This window comes from Scyliorhinus torazame, chromosome 4 (genome assembly GCF_047496885.1).
Source record: "Scyliorhinus torazame isolate Kashiwa2021f chromosome 4, sScyTor2.1, whole genome shotgun sequence".
NCBI classification, from domain to species: Eukaryota; Metazoa; Chordata; class Chondrichthyes; order Carcharhiniformes; family Scyliorhinidae; genus Scyliorhinus; species Scyliorhinus torazame.
The window spans coordinates 113,466,126-113,485,658 of record NC_092710.1 but is presented as its reverse complement, the minus strand read 5'-3'; the positions used below and the strand labels follow the sequence as shown (position 1 = coordinate 113,485,658).

General features: G+C 50.5%; 1 protein-coding gene across 2 annotated transcripts in view; it reads left to right on the top strand.

Moving 5' to 3' along the window:
* The window catches only part of arid4b (AT-rich interaction domain 4B), a 285,409-nt gene that overhangs the window by 69,585 nt on the left and 196,291 nt on the right, over nucleotides 1-19,533 (top strand). For both annotated transcript variants that reach the window (XM_072498497.1, XM_072498496.1), the window contains exon 4: nucleotides 14,588-14,653. In XM_072498497.1, coding sequence (XP_072354598.1) covers nucleotides 14,588-14,653 — 66 coding nt within the window. The remainder of the gene's footprint in view (nucleotides 1-14,587; nucleotides 14,654-19,533) is intronic.

The following is a 19,533-nucleotide window of genomic DNA, read 5'->3' as shown; positions in this document are numbered from 1 at the left end:
CAACCGCCCCCTCCCCCCAAAGCACCCAGCACTATTGGCCACTAATTCCTTAAATTCAGGTAATGATTGGCTGCCACCTCTGGTAGAACCCTTCAACTGTCCCCTAACCCACAAAATGAAACAGAAAATCCCATGGTCACCGTCAGAAAACTAACCCCCTCCCTTGGGCAGCACGGTAGCACAAGTGGTTAGCACAGTTGTTTCTCAGCTCCAGGGTCCCAGGTACGATTCCCGGCTTGGGTCACTGTCTGTGCGGAGTCTGCACGTTCTCCCCGTGTCTGCGTCGGTTTCCTCCGGGTGCTCTGGTTTCCTCCCACAGTCCAAAGATGCGCAGGGTGGGTGGATTGGCCATGATAAATTGCCCTTAGTGTCCAAAAAGGTTGGGCGGGGTTATGGGGATAGGGTGGAGGCATGGGCTTAAGTAGGGTGCTCTTTCCAAGGGCAGACTCGATTGGCCGAATGACCTCCTTCTGCTCTGTAAATTCTATGATTCTATGAACCAAACCAAACATCCATTTGATCACATTCCAAAGATCCTAGCCCCTCCAAGCCAACCCCCACCCAAACAAAAGCGCTAGGCTCATTGAACCACACAACAGGTCCAACAGGCTGCAGTCCCTACTCTCGCCTCACTCCCGTTTGCTAACTAAAACTTTAATGCTGGAGAAGCAACGCCTCCCCAAGGTTAAAAAAAGAGAAAGAAATACCCTTCCCCGTCTCCGCTACAAAAACACAACAAAATTCACCTCGGCAAGAATATGATCCCACCAGGAGCCATATATTTCAAGAAAACGAGCAATTCTGCCCAATATACCCCACAAAACAGTTAGCCTCTCTCTCTCTTTCTCTCTCCCCCCCCCCCCCCCCCGTACAACTTCAGCAAACTAACCCCATCCCAAACCAAAAACAAAGAAATAACAACAAAACATACAAAATACCCCAAAACTCCTTCCCATAAACAATCGTTTAATTTGACCCCAGTCCATGCTCTGTAATAAAAGCTTCTGCCTCCCCCGTAGTATCAAAGTAATGGTCTTTTGACCCGAAGGTAACATACGGCCTCGCCAGGTACACTACTCCAAACCTCTCTCCACTCTTGTATAAAGCCGCTTTGGCCTTGTTAAAGGACGCCTGCTTCTTTGTCAGCACCGCACCAACATCCTGATATATTCTAACATGGCTTCCTTCCCATCTCGGGGATGGGCTCATCATAAGAGGGGCGCAGTGGTTAGCATTGCTGCCTTGGCACCAAGGACCCGGGTTCAATCTCTGCCCAGGTCACTCCCTGTGTCTGTGTCCCACAACCCAAAGATGTGCAGGGTAGGTTGATATACCTTCAATTCACCAAAAGGCGAGAGAGCGAGCGAACATAAGGCTTTATTAGTCGTGAACTTGCTTAGCCAGAGTCGGTTGTGCAGATGACCAGGTTATATATGGCCCCGGTGAGGGCGGAGCCAGAGGCGGAGCCCACCGGGGTTACAGTACAGTACCTGGAAGCAGCTCGTATCACCACTTCCAGGTCAAAGTGGTGGATACAATGGTTACAGTGTCATGCATTATGGTGAACACATGAAAATGAAAATCACTTATTGTCACAAGTAGGCTTAAAATGAAGTTACTGTGAAAAGCCCCTAGTCGCCACATTCCGACGCCTGTTCGGGGAGTTCACCACAGGTGGATTGGCCACTCTAAATTGCCCCTTAATTGGAAAAAAAAATCTCGGGTCATAAGAACTACAAGCAGGAGTGGGCCATCTGGCCCCTCAAGCCTGCTGCACCATTCAATAAGATCATGACTGATCTTGTGGACTCAGCTCTGCCTACCGGCCGACTCACCAGAACCCTTAATTCCTTTACTGTTCAAAAATATATCTATATTTCTCTTAAAAACAAGCCTCAACTGCTTCACTGGGCAGGGAATTCCACAAATTTACAACCCTTTGGGTCAAGAAGTTCCTCAACTCGGTCCTAAATCTGCTCCCTATTATTTTGAAGCTATGCCCCCTAGTTCTAGTTTCACCCGCCAGTGGAAACAATCTCCCTGCTTCTATCTTAACAATTCCTTTTATATGTTTCTATAAGATCTCCCCTCATTCTTCTAAATTCCGATGAGTATAGTCCCAGTCTACTCAGTCTCTCCTCATAAACTAATCCTCTCAACTGGAATCAACCAAATGAATCTCCTTTGCACCCCCTCCAGTGACCGTACATCCTTTCTCAAGTAAGGAGACCACAACTATACACAGTACTCCAGGTGTGGCCCCACCAGCACCCTATACAGCTGCAACATAACTTCCCTGGCTTTTAAACTCAATCCCTCTAGCAATGGAGGACAAAATTCCATTTGCATTCTTAATTACCTGCTGCACCTGCAAACCAACTTTTTGTGATTCATGCACAAGGACACCCAGGTTCCTCTGCACAACATGATGCAGCAATTTTTTACCATTTAAATAATAGTCCATTTTGCTGTTATTCCTACCAAAAATAGATGACCTCACATTTATCAACATTGTACCCCATCTGCCAGAACCTTGCCCATTCATTCAAACTATCTCTATCCCTCTGCACACTTCCAGTGTCCTCTGCACACTTTGCTGTACCACTCATACTATTCGGGTAGTAATCCTGAGATTATAACCCTTGTGGACCTGTTCTTTAATTTAGTTCTAGTGTCTTATAATCCCCCATCAGGTTCTCTTTCCTAGATCCTTCCCCATCCACTCAAATATCTTTTCAAGCTGGTCAGAGATGTCCCTCACCCTGGTACCAGGTAGGCAACATACCATGTGAGACTCTCGATCCTGCTTTCAAGGATGCTATCAATCCCCATAATTATAGAATCCACACTAACTACCACTTGTCTTTTTGCTCCCCCCGCTTGAATGCCCCCGGCCTCCTGTACCACGGTGTAGTGGTAGGCTAGCTCATCCTCCCTACAGCCCTTTTCCTCATCCACACAGGGAGCAAGTACCTCACACCTGTTGGACAAGGTCAAAAGCTGAGGCTCCTCCATTCCTGAATTCAGGATCGCTCTACCTGCCTCACTTGCAGTCATCACACCCTGCTGCCCCTGACCACTGACTGACTTTCAGGTACTTAATCTACAGGGTGTGGCTGCATCCTGTAACAAAACATCCAAGTCACTCTCACCCTCCCGGATGTTCCACAGTGTCAGAAGCTCAGATACCAGCTCATCAATTCTGAGCCAAAATTCCTCGAGCAACCAACACTTGCTGTGGTATGGTCACTGCAGGTCGCAATGGGGTCTGCCAGCTCAAGCATCATACAGCTACAGCACAACACCTGCCGAGCCACCGCTGCCTAATTAGTTATTTTCTTAACAAGTTTTGCAGTTCTCCTTAAAATCCCACGGACAAAGCTCCACCCTTCCCGACCCAAACCGTATGATCTCCAGGGTGAGACGAGAAATTCTGGGAAAATTCCACTCTGACCTCTTGTGGCGATCGAAACGATTCTAGGAGATCACTGTGGCTGGGATGATATTTAAAATGAACTCTCACCAATATCTGATATTTTAAATGAACTCTCGCCCCTATCTCCGCTATTCAAAATGAGCTCTTCCCGCGGTAATTAGAATGAACTCTCGCCTCACTCCCCGCGCTGCTCAAATGATCTCTTGCCTCTTTCCCCGCACTGCTCACAATGAACTCGCCCCTCTCTCTGCACTGCACAAAATGAACTCTCGCCTCTCTCTGCACTGCTCAAAATGAACTCTCGCCACTCTCTGCACTGCTCAAAATGAACTTTCGCCACTCTCTGCACTGCTCAAAATGAACTCTCCCCTCTCTGCACTGCTCACAATGAACTCTCCCCTCTCTCTGTGCTGCTCAAAATGAACTCTCCCCTCTCTCTGCATTGCTCCCAATGAACTCTCCCCACTCTCTGCACTGCTCACAATGAACTCTCACCTCTCTCTGTGCTGCTCAAAATGAACTCTCCCCTCTCTCTGCACTGCTCCCAATGAACTCTCCCCTCTCTCTGCACTGCTCACAATGAACTCTCCCCTCTCTCTGCACTGCACAAAATTAACTCTCGCCTCTCTCTGTGCTGCTCAAAATGAACTCTCCCCTCTCTGCACTGCTCACAATGAACTCTCCCCTCCCTCTGCACTGCACAAAATTAACTCTCGCCTCTCTCTGCACTGCTCCCAATGAACTCTCCCCTCTCTGCACTGCTCACAATGAACTCTCCCCTCTCTCTGCACTACACAAAATTAACTCTCGCCTCTCTCTGCACTGCTCAAAATGAACTCTCCCCTCTCTCTGCACTGCCCACAATGAACTTTCCCCTCTCTCTGCACACTGCTCAAAATGAACTCTCCCCTCTCTCTGCACACTGCTCAAAATGAACTCTCGCATCTCTGCGCACTGCTCAAAATTAACTCTCGCCTCTCTCTGCACTGCTCAAAATGAACTCTCACCTCTCTCTTCACTGCTCAAAATGAACTCTCGCCACTCTCTCTGCACTGCTCAAAATGAACTCTCCCCTCTCTCTGCACACTGCTCAAAATGAACTCTCTCCCCACGCTATTCAAAATGAACTCTCCTTTCTCCCCAGGTTATTCAAAATTAACTGTCGCCTCTCTCCGTGCTATTAAAAATGAACTCTCGCCTCTCTCCCCACGCTATTCAAAATGAATTCTCACCTCTCTCCCCACACTATTCAAAATGAACTGTCGCCTCTCTCAAAGCACCTCTTGTTCCTCACTGTGCACTATTTAAATGAACTCTCACCTATCCTCCCGCGCTATTTTAATGAACTCGCCTCCCTCCGCCACTGCTCAAAATGAACTCATGATCCTCTTTGACCCATTTCAGGACTCGCTCCTTCTCCTGGAAGCTGTGGAATCTATCTATCACCACTTGTCATGGCTCATTCACCCAAAGTTTCTGCCGGAGTGTTCGATGGGCCCTATCCAACTCAGGAGGGGACGGCAGTATGCCCTGCCCCACCAGCTTGCAAAACATCTGCAGAAAGGATGCAGTTGGATTTGGGCCCTTCACACCCTCTGCAACCCCACGATTCTGAGGTTTCCAGGTCATCCACTTTTACTCTCACGTTCTTATTCTTTTCGACACCATCGAGGTCTCAGCCTCCAGCGAGGCGATTTGATCGTGTGAACAAAGAACAATACAGCACAGGAACAGGCCCTTCGGCCCACCAAACCTGTGCCGGTCATGATACCAAAAGCCTCAGCATTTCCTTGTGCCGTATCCCTCTATACCCATCCTATCCATGTGTTTGAACGCTGTCAATGTATCTGCTTCCACAACAAGCCCTGGCAACGCGTTCCAGGCACTCGCCACCTCTGGGTAAAAAAAACTGTTTTGCACATCTTCTTGCACGGACCTTAAATCTATGCTCCCTGGTGACTGACCCATCCACCCTGGGCAAGAGTACTTGCCCATGTTCCTCATAATCTTGTAGACCTTCATCAGGTCACCCCTTAACCTCCGTCTTTCTAATGAAAACAGTCCAAGTCGATTCATCCTCTCGGCATAGCTAACACCCTCCAGTCCTGGCAACATCCTGGTAAACCTTCTCTACACCTTCTCCAATGCCTCCACATCCTTCTGGTAGTGTGGCGACCAGAATTGTGCGCAATATTCCAAATGCAGCCGTACCAAGGTTCTATTCAACTGGCATGACTTGCCAGTTTTTACACTCGATGCCCCGTCCAATGAAAGTAAGCATTCCGTATGCTTTCGTGACTATCTTGTTCACTTGCGTTGCCACCTTCAAAGATCTGTGGACCTGCACGCCCAGATCTCTCTGACTTTCTATATTCCGAAGAGTTTTGCCATTTACGATATATTTCCCCTCTTATGTTAGACCTACCAAAATGCATTACCTCACATTTGTCTGAATTAAACACCATTTGCCATTTCTCTGCCCAATGAGGAAAGGCTGAGGGACTTGAGGCTGTTTTCCTTAGAGAAGAAGATTAAGCGGTGACTTAATTGAGGCATACAAGATGATCAGAGGATTGGATAGGGTGGACAGTGAGAGCCTTTTTCCTCGGATGGTGATGTCTAGCACGAGGGGACATACCTTTAAATTGAGGGGAGATAGATATAAGACAGATGTCAGAGGTAGGTTCTTTACTCAGAGAGTAGTAAGGGTGTGGAATGCCCTGCCTGCAACAGTAGTGGACTCGCCAACACTAAGGGCATTCAAATGGTCATTGGATAGACATATGGACGATAAGGGAATAGTGTAGATGGGCTTTAGGTGGTTTCACAGGTCGGTGCAACATCGAGGACCGAAGGGCCTGTACTGCGCTGTAGTGTTCTATGTTAAGTCTCCAACGTATCTATGTCCTGCTGTATCCTCTGACAATCCTCAACACTATCTGCCACTCCACCAATCTTGCTGTTTTCCACGAACTTGCTAATCAGACCAGCTACATTTTCCTCCAAATCATTAATGCATACTACAAACAACAGAGGCCCGAGCACAGATCCCTGTGGAACACCACTAGTCACAACCTTCCATTCAGAAAAACACCCTTCCACTGCTACCCTTTGCCTTCTGTGACCGATCCAGTTCTGTATCTATCTTACCACCTCACCTCTGATCCCGTGTGACTTCACCTTTTGTACCAGTCTGCCATGAGGCACCTTGTCAAAGGCTTTACTGAAGTCCATGTAAACAACATCCACCGTCCTCCCCTCATCAATCATCTTTGTCACCCCCTCAAAAAACTCGATTAAGTTAGTGAGCATGACCTTCCCTTCACAAAACCATGCTGTCTATCGCTAATGAGTCCATTTGTTTCCAAATGGGTATAAATCCTGTCCCTGAGAATTCTCTCCAATAATTTACCTACTACCGATGTGAGGCTCACCGGCCGATAATTTCCAGGATTATCCCGACTACCTTTCTTAAACAGCGATACCACATTAGCTATTCTCCAGTCCTCTGGGATCCCACCTGTAGCCAATGAGGATACAAAGATGTCAGCCAAGGCCCCTGCAATTTCCTCCCTTGCTTACCTCAGTATTCTGGGGTAAATCCCATCCAGGCCAGGAGACTTATCTACCGTAACATATTTTGAAAGACCCAATACCTACCTCCTCCTTTTTGATGTTAACATGATCCAGACTGTCCACACACCCTACTCAAGAATCACCTTACTCAAAATCCCTTTCTTTGGTGAACACCGATGCAAAGTACTCATTTAATACCTCACCCATTTCCTCTGACTCAACATCTAGAATTCCCCCCACTGTCCTTAAGTGGTCCAATCCTTTTCCTGGCCACCCTCTTGCTTTTTACATATCAATAAAAAGCTTTGGGATTCACCTTAATCCTACTTACCAAGGACTTTTCATGACCCCTCCTAATTTCCCGCTTAAGTACCTTCCTACTTTCTTTATACTCAAGGGGTTTGAATGTCCCCACCCTTCTAGACCGTACAAAAGCCTCCTTTTTCTTTTTGACGAGTTCACAATATCCCTGGTTATCCAAGGCTCGCTAAACATCCTATACTTATCCGTCGTTCTTTCAGGAACGTGACTTTCAGAATCCTAATCAACTGTTGCGTAAAAGACTCCCACGTGTCCGATTTGATTTACCCTCCTACAGCTGCACCCAATCCAAATTCTTCAATTCCTGTCTAATGTTATCGTAATTTGCCTTTCCCCAGTTTAGCACCTTAACCCGAGGATTACCCTCATCCCTATCCAAATGTACTCAAAAATCTACGGAATTATGGTCACTACTCCCAAAATGTTCTCCTACTGAAACCTCAACCACCAGTCCAGGCTCATTCCCCAATACCAGATTCAGAACTGCCCCTTCCCTAGTTGGACTATTTACATATTGCATCAAGAAGCCTTCCTGGATACACCTTACAAACTGCCCCATCTATGCCCCTCGCATTAAGTGAGTCCCAGTCAATATAGGGGAAGTTAAAATCCCCGACTACAGCAACCCTGTTACTTTTGCACCTATCCAAAATCTCTCTACCTATCTGCTCCTCTATCTCTCACTGGCAGTTGGGAGGCTTATAATAAACCCCCAACATTGTGATTGCTCCCTTTCTGTTCCTGAGCTCTACCCGGATTGCCTCATGGTATGAGCCCACCGAAGTGTCCTCCTGCAGTACAGCTACAATATTCTCCTTAGCCAGTAATGCTATTCCCCCACCCCTTTTACATCCCCCCTATCTCTTCTGAAGCATCTATATCCTCCAATGTTCAGCTGCAAATCCTGCCCTTTCTTTAACCACGTTTCTGATAGCCACATCATCATAATTCCAAGTACTAATAAGTGCTCTAAGTTCATCTGCCTTACCCGCTATACTTCTGGCGTTGAAACAAATACACTTCAAACCTCTGCGTTTGAGCAGACAGGGTGATATTGTTCTCTTATTTTTATTCTCTATTCCCCTTTAAATGTGCTGTGCCTCAAAAAAACCTCCTCCACCCCTTGTTCCTTTACAGCTGCCAAGGCCCTCTCCAATTTCTCACAGACAGGACCCAGCGACTCCTCAATCGACTTATAAATAGTATTAACCATCATTCTCCATTGATTCTCAAACGAGCTGGTTTAGCTCAGTGGGCTAGACAGCTGGTTCGTGATGCAGAACAAGGCCAGCAGACCGGGTTCAATTTCCGTACCAGCTTACCCAAACAGGCGCCGGAATTTGGCGACTAGAGGCTTTTCATACTTGTGACATTAAAAGATTATTACAAACTGCTTTTCAAACTCTATAGTCAGCTTCCCAGTTAGCATGTCCGCCATGATCGGGGAAGCTGTAACTGTTGGAGCCCCCGCCGTCATCTTCCCTGCTGAGGCTCGATGCAAAGCCTCTGAGTTGGTTGAGGACCTCTCACTGTCTTTTTTGACATATTTCCACACTAGGATTGTAGGATCCAACATCATAGATGCAGGAATGCGACTTCCGGTGACGGCGGGCGGGAGGCAGCCACACACTGGAGGGCTCCCACTCGGGAATAGGAATTTTGGAGTTTTAACGCCCGGTCCCGGAGGCAACGGAGGCTGAAAAGGCTGTAAGAAGACACAGGGAGGAGAAATGTCCAAGTTTGGGAGAAAAACGGCCGTGAAAAAGGGGGTTAATGAAAGTCCGCCGGGGAGTGAAAAAGTCAGCGCTGGAACTGTAAGGAAAGCGGAGGCTGGAGCACCAGGGGAGGCCGCATCGCTCACAGCAGAAGAAATGACCACGGTGATGGCTGTGGAACTTGAAAAACAGTTCACAAAACACAAGCAAGCGATGAAGAAGGAGATGGGGGCGGTATTGAAAGTGCTGGTGGAGGAGGCAATTTCCCCGGTGAGGGTGGCAGTATCAATCGCAGCGGCGGAGGTGTGGGAGCAAGGTGAGACACTGAAGGAAGTGGAAGAGGCATTATCGCAGCACAGTGATCAACTCACCTCGATGGGGAAGGAGTTGCAGAAGGTGATAGAGACCAACAAGGGTCTGTGAGCCAAAATGGAAGACCTGGAAAACTGTTCCAGGCGACAGAATCTGAGAATTGTGGGTCTGCCCAAAGGGGTGGAAGGCCTGAGGCCGACGGAGTATTTTGCCACGATGTTGGCGATGCTATTGGGTGACGGGGACGATCCCTCCCGATATGAGCTGGATCGGGCTCATCGGTCGTGGAGGCCTGTACCAAAGGCGAGTTGCCGAGTGAGCCGACAAGAGTAGTGACTCTGTGATTCCGTAGGTTTAGCTTGAAGGAGAAAGTCCTGTACTGGGCAGAGCAGAAGCAGGTGGTGCAGTGGGCTGGAGCTGGTATACGCATATACCAGGACTTTACGGTGGAGCTGGCGAGGAGGTGGGCTGCCTTCAGCCGGGTGAAGAAGGCACTGTACATCAGCAAGGTGCAGTGCGGCATAGTATATCCAGCTCAGTTGAGGGTGACCCACGAATCCAAGGATTTTTATTTTGGGATGGTGGAAGCAGCGGAGGAGTTTGCAAAGGCAGAAGGACTGTGGCAGAATTGAGAAATGGTCGTGTACCGATGCAGCCTCATGTAACTTTATTTTTTCACTGCGTGTTGGTGTATGTACTAAATGAGTCGACGCTGTATATATTTGGACAAGGGAAGAGGTGGGACTTTCATTTTTTTTATTCTCCATTTTCACCTACGGTGTGTATGTTGGGGTTGTGTGCTAAAGGGGATTTCTTGGTTTTCCTGGGACCGGGCAAGGGGGAAGGAGACCTGGGCGGGGGCCTCCATGCTGGCCGGTTTAAGCCGGCCAGTGAACGGGAGTGAGGTGGGGGGAGGGGCTGCGGCTATCGGCGCCTGGTAGAACAGGGTCCGGTGAGTATAGCCAGGGTGAAAAGTTGGGGGAAGGAACCGAGGTTGGGGGGAGGAGTTTACAAGAGGAATTGGAGGGGAGGAGTCTGGGGGGGTGTCTACAATTCATGGGAGACATTCACGGTACTCTTTCGGGGATTGGGTGGCATTGAATATTAGGGGGGTTGGGGGTGGACTGTAAATGTCAATGGTGATCGTAGGCGATTCCTGATTCCTTTTTCTTTTTTCCTTTATTTTCCACTTTGGGAGGTTTTGTTTTATTTGATGCTTATATTGTCAGGTGGGTCGTTGTTTGGGGTGGTGGGAGGATGGGATCGTTGTTAATAAGGGGAGTGACATTGTATTCGTTACTGTTTGTTGGTGGGGTGTAAAATCTGAAGAAAATGTGAAATTGGAGAATAAAAATATTTATTTAAAAAATAGATGCAGGAATGCACGGCAGGATAGGAATGAACAAAGGTTTATCAGGGTATACACAAAATCACAAAACTATAACTCATAGAATTTACAGTGCAGAAGGAGGCCATTCGGCCCATCAAGTCTGCACCGGCTCTCGGAAAGAGCACCCCACCCACGGTCAACACCTACATCCCACCCACGGTCCACACCTCCACCCTATCCCCATAACCCAGTAACCCCACCCAACACTAAGGGCAATTTTGGACACTAAGGGCAATTTATCATGGCCAATCCACCTAACCTGCACATCTTTGGACTGTGGGAGGAAACCGGAGCACCCGGAGGAAACCCATGCACACGGGGAGGATGTGCAGACTCCGCACAGACAGTGACCCAAGCCGGAATCGAACCTGGGACCCTGGAGCTGTGAAGCAATTGTGTTAACCACCATGCTACCGTGCTGCCCTCTCCTCTCCATGACGGGCCGCACTCGGAGGTTAAGTGGAAACCCCACCCCGGGGGGAGTTCATACTCCAAGGTGAAAAGGGGGGAATCGTATATAGCACAGTCCTTGGCCCCCAAGGGAGTCGCAACAAGGACCCCTCTACTTTCTTATAGGAAAAGATTACCCACCAAATAACCCTGGGAACCGGGCCAAAAGGGCCAAAAACCAAGTACCCTGGCGAGAGCTACCTAATGCACGACCTCCTCCAACATGCCGTCTATTGGAACAGGTTTGAGGTACACCGTATAGATTGCATATCTCTGTTAGGGAAAACTTGTTAATGTATAAAGACTAGGCTATTGTGTTCTAACTTTCACCGCCTGGCTATCTGAATTTCAACTGTGTGTATGTGTGTTTATTCTGTAAATATGTGTAACTCCATCTCACACTGGAATGTTGACAAGATGTATATGTTAATAGGTATGTGTAAGTGTTTATATATGACAATTTGTGCACATGTATGTATTAATATGCACATATTAATAGGGCAATTAGCAAGATATTCTTTTCGATTGAAAGCAGTTGTTTAAATGTAATCACTGGTTTGACTTTTATAAATGGTTTGAAAGTGCACCTATGACGAGTGGTTTTATTGTCTTCCTTGCAGTGCACTCACTATAAAATGAAAGTAGAGGGTATTATAAAGCAGAATGCATCATGGGGGCTAGATGACATCATGAGCTGTGGGATGTGTTATGACCTTGAAACATGGTGTCAGGAAGGGGCTGCATTTCTTCTGGTGCCTTTGTAATTCCTGCTAGTATGTATTGTGGCAAATGTAAAGGATGGCAAAGCTCCAGCTGTTGAGTCACACAATTGAATCTGTGGTATGTCACTGCAGTTTGCAGTGCTGTGTGCCTGTAATTCCAGCGATTAAGGTTGGTAGTGCACTACATTGCAGGGTTATTGTGTGGTCACATAGAATGATTGGAAACTGTTCTTCCGTCTTCCTGTCTCCGCTGTCCCTCAATACCCCAGCTCTTCTGCTGAATTTCAAGCCTCAGCCATGCTGCAGTGGAGAGCTGGTGTGAGGAGCTACAGAAAGCTAGGGAGCTTACTAACTCCAGTTTGGTGAGTGAAGGCTAACCAGTTCTTTGGAGGAAGTACTTCAGTTAGCTCCATGCAGAATCTTTAATCCTTGTGCTGCCACCAGCAGGCTCATTGGGGGCACAGTGGGTAAAGACACCATTTAGTGTAGTGTGGACCAAAACATTTTGAGTTGTTATTCTAGACATGTGCCGTGTCAGCACATCTTCGACTGATACTTGTGCAGTGACTGAGGCTCTACAGTTAACCACCATGTTCCTGGCGAAGGGAAGAGATAAATAAGCCAGGCATTCTGCTGTGGATTGCTATTCAGTGACCTCTGTGGTCAGTGTGTTCTGACATTGGATTGAGGATAGTTGTGATGTTCTCACCAGTTATTAAGCTGACCAGAATTCTGCTGGTAACTGCAGACTGATCTGGCTGCTCAGATGCAGTGACCCAAAAACAACTCTTAATAACTTTGGTCTTTTAATTGGCTGTAATGCCATTTCGGAGATGTGAACTGTAGCACCAGTCCACTGGTTTCACAACAAGCAGAAAATAATATGAGCTAATGAATATAGGCAGGAGAAATTTGAAGGTGAAAGCAAAATAGAAATAAGAGATCTAGAGAAGAATCAAAATTGCTTTAAACGTGAATATTGAGGGACTTGGCCCAGACAGAAAAATTGCAACTTGAGCCAACCCAGCTGGATTTGCCCCAGTTTGTCAGGCTCACTTCAAACACATTTTCACCCCCTACACTATGTTCACCACCCTGTCAGAGTCAACAAAGAATGCTTTAAAATGGATTAGCTTGAGGTACCAGAGGAGGCAATGGCTGTGGCAGAAGACCCTCGGCCTATTCACACTGATCTGAGTCCATTACTGTGCTCCTTGTCAATCAATGGGGCAGGACTGCGACGCTGAGGGCCCTGGGTCACTGTCCGTGTGGGGTTTGCACATTCTCCCCATGTCTGCTAGGTTTCACCCCCCACAACCCAAAGATGTGCTGTTTAGGTGGATTTGCCACGCTAAATTGCTCCTTAATTGAAAAAAACCCAATTGGGCACTCTAAATTAAAAAATATATATATATATTGAATTCATGGTATGAATTTTAAAAATACAGATGCTTTAATGACATTTACTTAAGGAAGTTATTTGCACTTCATAGTACATTGAACTATTGCGAATGCAGAGATTGTTAGAATGGGATGTTTTAGAAACCATAATTTTATATCTGCTATGCAGAATGTTTTCTGGCAAGTTGAGGTGTCTTTTTGGTCTTGTGGGTGACCCTATGTGTAGATGCTTTTAGTGCACATCAAAATTGAAAAAATTAAATAACATTTCCAGTGTAGAGCCACAGATACTGGAAGCGCACATCAGCAATTAAAAGTGCTCAGAAACAGGCCTAGAATAATTTTCTATCCAAAGTGTGAAGTTGTGGGGAAGTCAAATTTCATACCCAAATTCTCAATGCGCTCTCACAGTGTAGAAAAGTGCCTATTTCCAACAATTCTTTAAACCTTGTTGACCTTGAAACGGTGGTGATAAACTGCTTTCTGGAACGGCTATATTCGTCTGCTGTTGGTATTCCTATGGCGTTGTTAGGCAGAGCGTTCGCTAATTTTGACCTGGCACTAATGAGGGAATGATCAATGTATGCCCAAGTCAGGAAGGTGGATAACTGGGAGGGAAACCTGGAGGCAGTGGTGTTCTCAGGGAGCTGCTGCTCTTGTCCTTCTAGAACCTCCATAACACAATTCAATCAGAGTCCTACATAATTAAAGCCACTTTATACTTTGGGCATTATAGTTTTCCAATCAAAATAAAAGGTGAATAACTTGTGTGGAATTTGTTTAAGAAACCTATGACTAGGGCAGCACGGTGGTGTAGTGGTTAGCATTGCTGCCTCACAGTGCCGAGGTCGCAGGTTCGATTCCGGCTCTGGGTCACTGTCCATGTGGAGTTTGCACATTCTCCCTGTGTTTGTGTGGGTTTCGCCCCCACAACCCAAAGATGTGCAGGGTAGGTGGATTGGCCACACTAAATTGCCCCTTCATTGGAAAAATGAATTGGGTACTCTAAATTTTTTTTAAAAAGGAAGCCTGTGACTTACAGTTATATAATGTATGTTTGTAGCGACAATATAGAATAACGGTTTTTATTTCTTGTAAAGCAACATGAAGTATTGATAAGCAGCGGCCTATGTCAGTTCAGAAGAAAGTTTTAATTGCATATTGTAGGCTCATGTAAATCTTTGATATACTTGTCAGGTTTTCGCACTCATGCTTGCTATTTTTTTTGGTGCCATGTTTTGGAACTTGTGCTTTTTTTTTACAGGTAACCTTCAAACACGATTCATCAACTGTAGAAGTGCAAGATGACCACATCAAAGGCCCACTTAAGGTATGCACCCAGGCTTTTACAATTTTCCTTTTAACTTGAGAAGTATAATAGCTGCAAACAAACCTGACGGTATGGAATGTTTATTATGTTGATACGGTGAAAGGATTTTATTGAACTGCTGAAATACTGATTTTTGTTTGGGAGAGGAGAGATGGGGGTACATCCTTCCGTTTCAACAGTTCCATCTGATAAATGACAGTGACCTGGGGCGAAATTCTCCGGAAACGGCGCGATGTCCGCCGACTGGCGCCCAAAACGGCACAAATCAGACTGGCATCGCGCCGCCCCAAAGGTGCGGAATGCTCCGCATCTTTGGGGGCCGAGCCCCAACCTTGAGGGGCTAGGTCGGCGGCGGACAAATTTCCGCTCCGCCAGCTGGCGGAAAAGGCCTTTGGTGCCCCGCCAGCAGGCGCGGAAATGAGATCTCAGGGCGGCGCATGCGCGGGAGCGTCAGCGGCCGTTGACAGCATTCCCGCGCAGGCACAGTGGAGGGAGTCTCTTCTGCCTCCGCCATGGTGGAGACCGTGGCGGAGGCGGAAGGGAAAGAGTGCCCCCACGGCACAGGCCTGCCCGCGGATCGGTGGCCCCCGATCGCGGGCCAGGCCACCGTGGGGGCACCCCCCGGGGCCAGATCGCCCCCCCCGGGACCCCGGAGCCCGCCCGCGCCGCCTTGTCCCACCGGTAAGGTAGGTGGTTTAATTTACGCCGGCGGGACAGGCATTTTAGCGGCGGGACTTCGGCCCATCCGGGCCGGAGAATCGCGCGGGGGGGGCCCGCCAACCGGCGCGACGCGATTCCCGCCCCCGCCGAATATCCGGTGCCGGAGACTTTGGCAACTGGCAGGGGGGGGCGGGATTCACGCCAGGCCCCGGCGATTCTCCAACCCGGCGGGGGGCCGGAGAATCTCGCCCCAGTTCTGTGACATGAGATTGTAAATGGTTCAAATAGTTCTTCACCTTTTTGAGTTCTGCAATTATTCAAATTTATTCATAATACGAACAATTCTTAATGGAAAGCAGTAGCTGCAATGTGATGTAAACATCACCATGAAAAAGGGGAAATATTTACAGTACAAATCAAACAAGACAATCTGTAACCTGTTTGATTGTGCAGATTAAACTTGGCATGTAACAGATGGGACTGTGTTTTTGGAGTTTATGATCTCAGTTCAGATAATATGACTGCTGCCATTCATACAGTAATTATCATTTCTAGAGCTTCGATACATCCCTCCCAGCATGCGACGTAACACATCTCAGATTATACTGAAGCTCCCCTGTCATCCTAATTTGGTGCAGCCATGTGTATGATATTTACATGGATGTAATACACAGCTTTGTGCTCATTTAAATTTTAGTTTCTTTATGTTTTACAGTGTCCCTTACAATGTGTGGGGTTTTGTTTCCTTGTTGAGTTTTTCTTTCATCCCTCACCTGAAGGTGTTTGACTAGCCTTTCCAGCATTTTGGTTTGTCCTTGCTTGCACTTTAGGCGAAGCTCATCAGATTTTGGTCAGGAATTGAAACCCTGCGGTTGTTAAATTCTTCTGTTCCTTTTTCCTTTGCCTTTCTTCCACACAGACCTAGAATTGAACACATGACAATCCTGTTCTGTGTTTCAGGACTGAACCATATGGTGCATTTGCTCTTTTTGGCATTGTAAAGAGCCATAGCGGGGTTGAAAAGTTCACCCATGATCTTGTGGGATGCCTGAGCAAGCTCGAGGGGCTGTATGACCTAATCCTGCTCTTGGTTTTTAGTTCTTCTATTCTATTATCCTCTGCCATAATGCACGCAGCTCGTGGTGACTGTCAGATTGTTGGGCATTCTAGAGTAGAATCGCTTCACCTGATGCTCCACATACAAACTTCTATTTTCAACCTTTTAAAGCAGCTTTTAAAGGGAATGTTTTGACAAGTGGTGATTAAGCCATGGCCAGCACGCTCACTGGCTGGCCCGCTCCCCCTCGCTCGCTCCCTGGCCCTGCTCCCTCTCGCTCGCTCCCGGGCCCGCTTCCTCTCGCTCGCTCCCTGACCTGCTCCCCCTCGCCCGCTCACTGGCCTGCTGGACAGCTTTCTCTCTCCCGCTCACTCACTGGCCCGCTCCCCTTTGCTCACTCACTGGCCCGCTCCCCTTCGCTCACTCACTGGCCCGCTCCCCTTTGCTCACTCACTGGCCCGCTCCCCCTCGCTTGCTCAGTGGCCCGCTCCCCCTCGCTTGCTCAGTGGCATGCTGGATAGCTCACTCTCGCCCGCTCCCGCTCGCTCCCTGGCCAGATCACCCTCGCTCGCTCCCTGGCCCGCTCCCCTTCGCTCACTCACTGGCCCGCTCCCCTTCGCTTGCTCACTGGCCTGCTGGATAACTCTCTCTCGCCCGCTCCCGCTCGCTCCCTGGCCCGATCACCCTCGCTCGCTCCCTGGCCCGCGCCCCTTCACTCACTCACTGGCCCGCTCCCCTTTGCTCACTCACTGGCCCGCTCCCCTTTGCTCACTCACTGGCCCGCTCCCCTTTGCTCACTCACTGGCCCGCTCCCCCTCGCTTGCTCAGTGGCATGCTGGATAGCTCACTCTCGCCCGCTCCCGCTCGCTCCCTGGCCCGATCACCCTCGCTCGCTCCCTGGCCCGCGCCCCTTCGCTCACTCACTGGCCCGCTCCCCTTCGCTCACTCACTGGCCCGCTCCCCTTCGCTCACTCACTGGCCCGCTCCCCTTCGCTCACTCACTGGCCCGCTCCCCTTCGCTCACTCACTGGCCCGCTCCCCTTCGCTCACTCACTGGCCCGCTCCCTTTCGCTCACTCACTGGCCGGCTCCCCTTCGCTCACTCACTGGCCCGCTCCCCCTCGCTTGCTCACTGGCCTGCTGGATAACTCTCTCTCGCCCGCTCTCGCTCGCTCCCTGGCCCGATCACCCTCGCTCGCTCCCTGGCCCGATCACTCTCGCTCGCTCCCTGGCCCGCGCCCCTTCGCTCACTCACTGGCCCGCTCCCCTTTGCTCACTCACTGGCCCGCTCCCTTTCGCTCACTCACTGGCCCGCTCCCCTTTGCTCACTCACTGGCCCGCTCCCCCTCGCTTGCTCAGTGGCCTGCTGGATAGCTCACTCGCTCCCTGGCCCGATCACCCTCGCTCGCTCCCTGGCCCGCGCCCCTTCGCTCACTCACTGGCCCGCTCCCCTTCGCTCACTCTCTGGCCCGCTCCCCTTCGCTCACTCACTGGCCCGCTCCCCTTCGCTCACTCACTGGCCCGCTCCCCTTCGCTCACTCACTGGCCCGCTCCCCTTTGCTCACTCACTGGCCCGCTCCCCTTCGCTCACTCACTGGCCCGCTCCCCTTTGCTCACTCACTGGCCCGCTCCCCCTCGCTTGCTCAGTGGCCCGCTCCCCCTCGCTTGCTCAGTGGCATGCTGGATAGCTCACTCTCGCCCGCTCCCGCTCGCTCCCTGGCCAGATCACCCTCGCTCGCTCCCTGGCCCGCTCCCCTTCGCTCACTCACTGGCCCGCTCCCCTTCGCTTGCTCACTGGCCTGCTGGATAACTCTCTCTCGCCCGCTCCCGCTCGCTCCCTGGCCCGATCACCCTCGCTCGCTCCCTGGCCCGCGCCCCTTCACTCACTCACTGGCCCGCTCCCCTTTGCTCACTCACTGGCCCGCTCCCCTTTGCTCACTCACTGGCCCGCTCCCCTTTGCTCACTCACTGGCCCGCTCCCCCTCGCTTGCTCAGTGGCATGCTGGATAGCTCACTCTCGCCCGCTCCCGCTCGCTCCCTGGCCCGATCACCCTCGCTCGCTCCCTGGCCCGCGCCCCTTCGCTCACTCACTGGCCCGCTCCCCTTCGCTCACTCACTGGCCCGCTCCCCTTCGCTCACTCACTGGCCCGCTCCCCTTCGCTCACTCACTGGCCCGCTCCCCTTCGCTCACTCACTGGCCCGCTCCCCTTCGCTCACTCACTGGCCCGCTCCCTTTCGCTCACTCACTGGCCGGCTCCCCTTCGCTCACTCACTGGCCCGCTCCCCCTCGCTTGCTCACTGGCCTGCTGGATAACTCTCTCTCGCCCGCTCTCGCTCGCTCCCTGGCCCGATCACCCTCGCTCGCTCCCTGGCCCGATCACCCTCGCTCGCTCCCTGGCCCGCGCCCCTTCGCTCACTCACTGGCCCGCTCCCCTTTGCTCACTCACTGGCCCGCTCCCTTTCGCTCACTCACTGGCCCGCTCCCCTTTGCTCACTCACTGGCCCGCTCCCCCTCGCTTGCTCAGTGGCCTGCTGGATAGCTCACTCGCTCCCTGGCCCGATCACCCTCGCTCGCTCCCTGGCCCGCGCCCCTTCGCTCACTCACTGGCCCGCTCCCCTTCGCTCACTCTCTGGCCCGCTCCCCTTGGCTCACTCACTGGCCCGCTCCCCCTCGCTTGCTCACTGGCCTGCTGGACAGCTCTCTCTCGCTCACTCCCGCTCGCTCCCTGGCCCGCTCCTTTTCGCTCGCTCCCTGGCACGCTTCCTCTCGCTCGCTCCCTGACCTGCTCCCCCTCGCTCGCTCACTGGCCTGCTGGACAGCTCTCTCTCTCCCGCTCACTCACTGGCCCGCTCCCCTTTGCTCACTCACTGGCCCGCTCCCCTTTGCTCACTCACTGGCCCGCTCCCCTCCGCTCACTCACTGGCCCGCTCCCCTTTGCTCACTCACTGGCCCGCTCCCCTTTGCTCACTCACTGGCCCGCTCCCCTTTGCTCACTCACTGGCCCGCTCCCCTTTGCTCACTCACTGGCCCGCTCCCCTTTGCTCACTCACTGGCCCGCTCCCCTTTGCTCACTCACTGGCCCGCTCCCCTTTGCTCACTCACTGGCCCGCTCCCCTTTGCTCACTCACTGGCCCGCTCCCCTTTGCTCACTCACTGGCCCGCT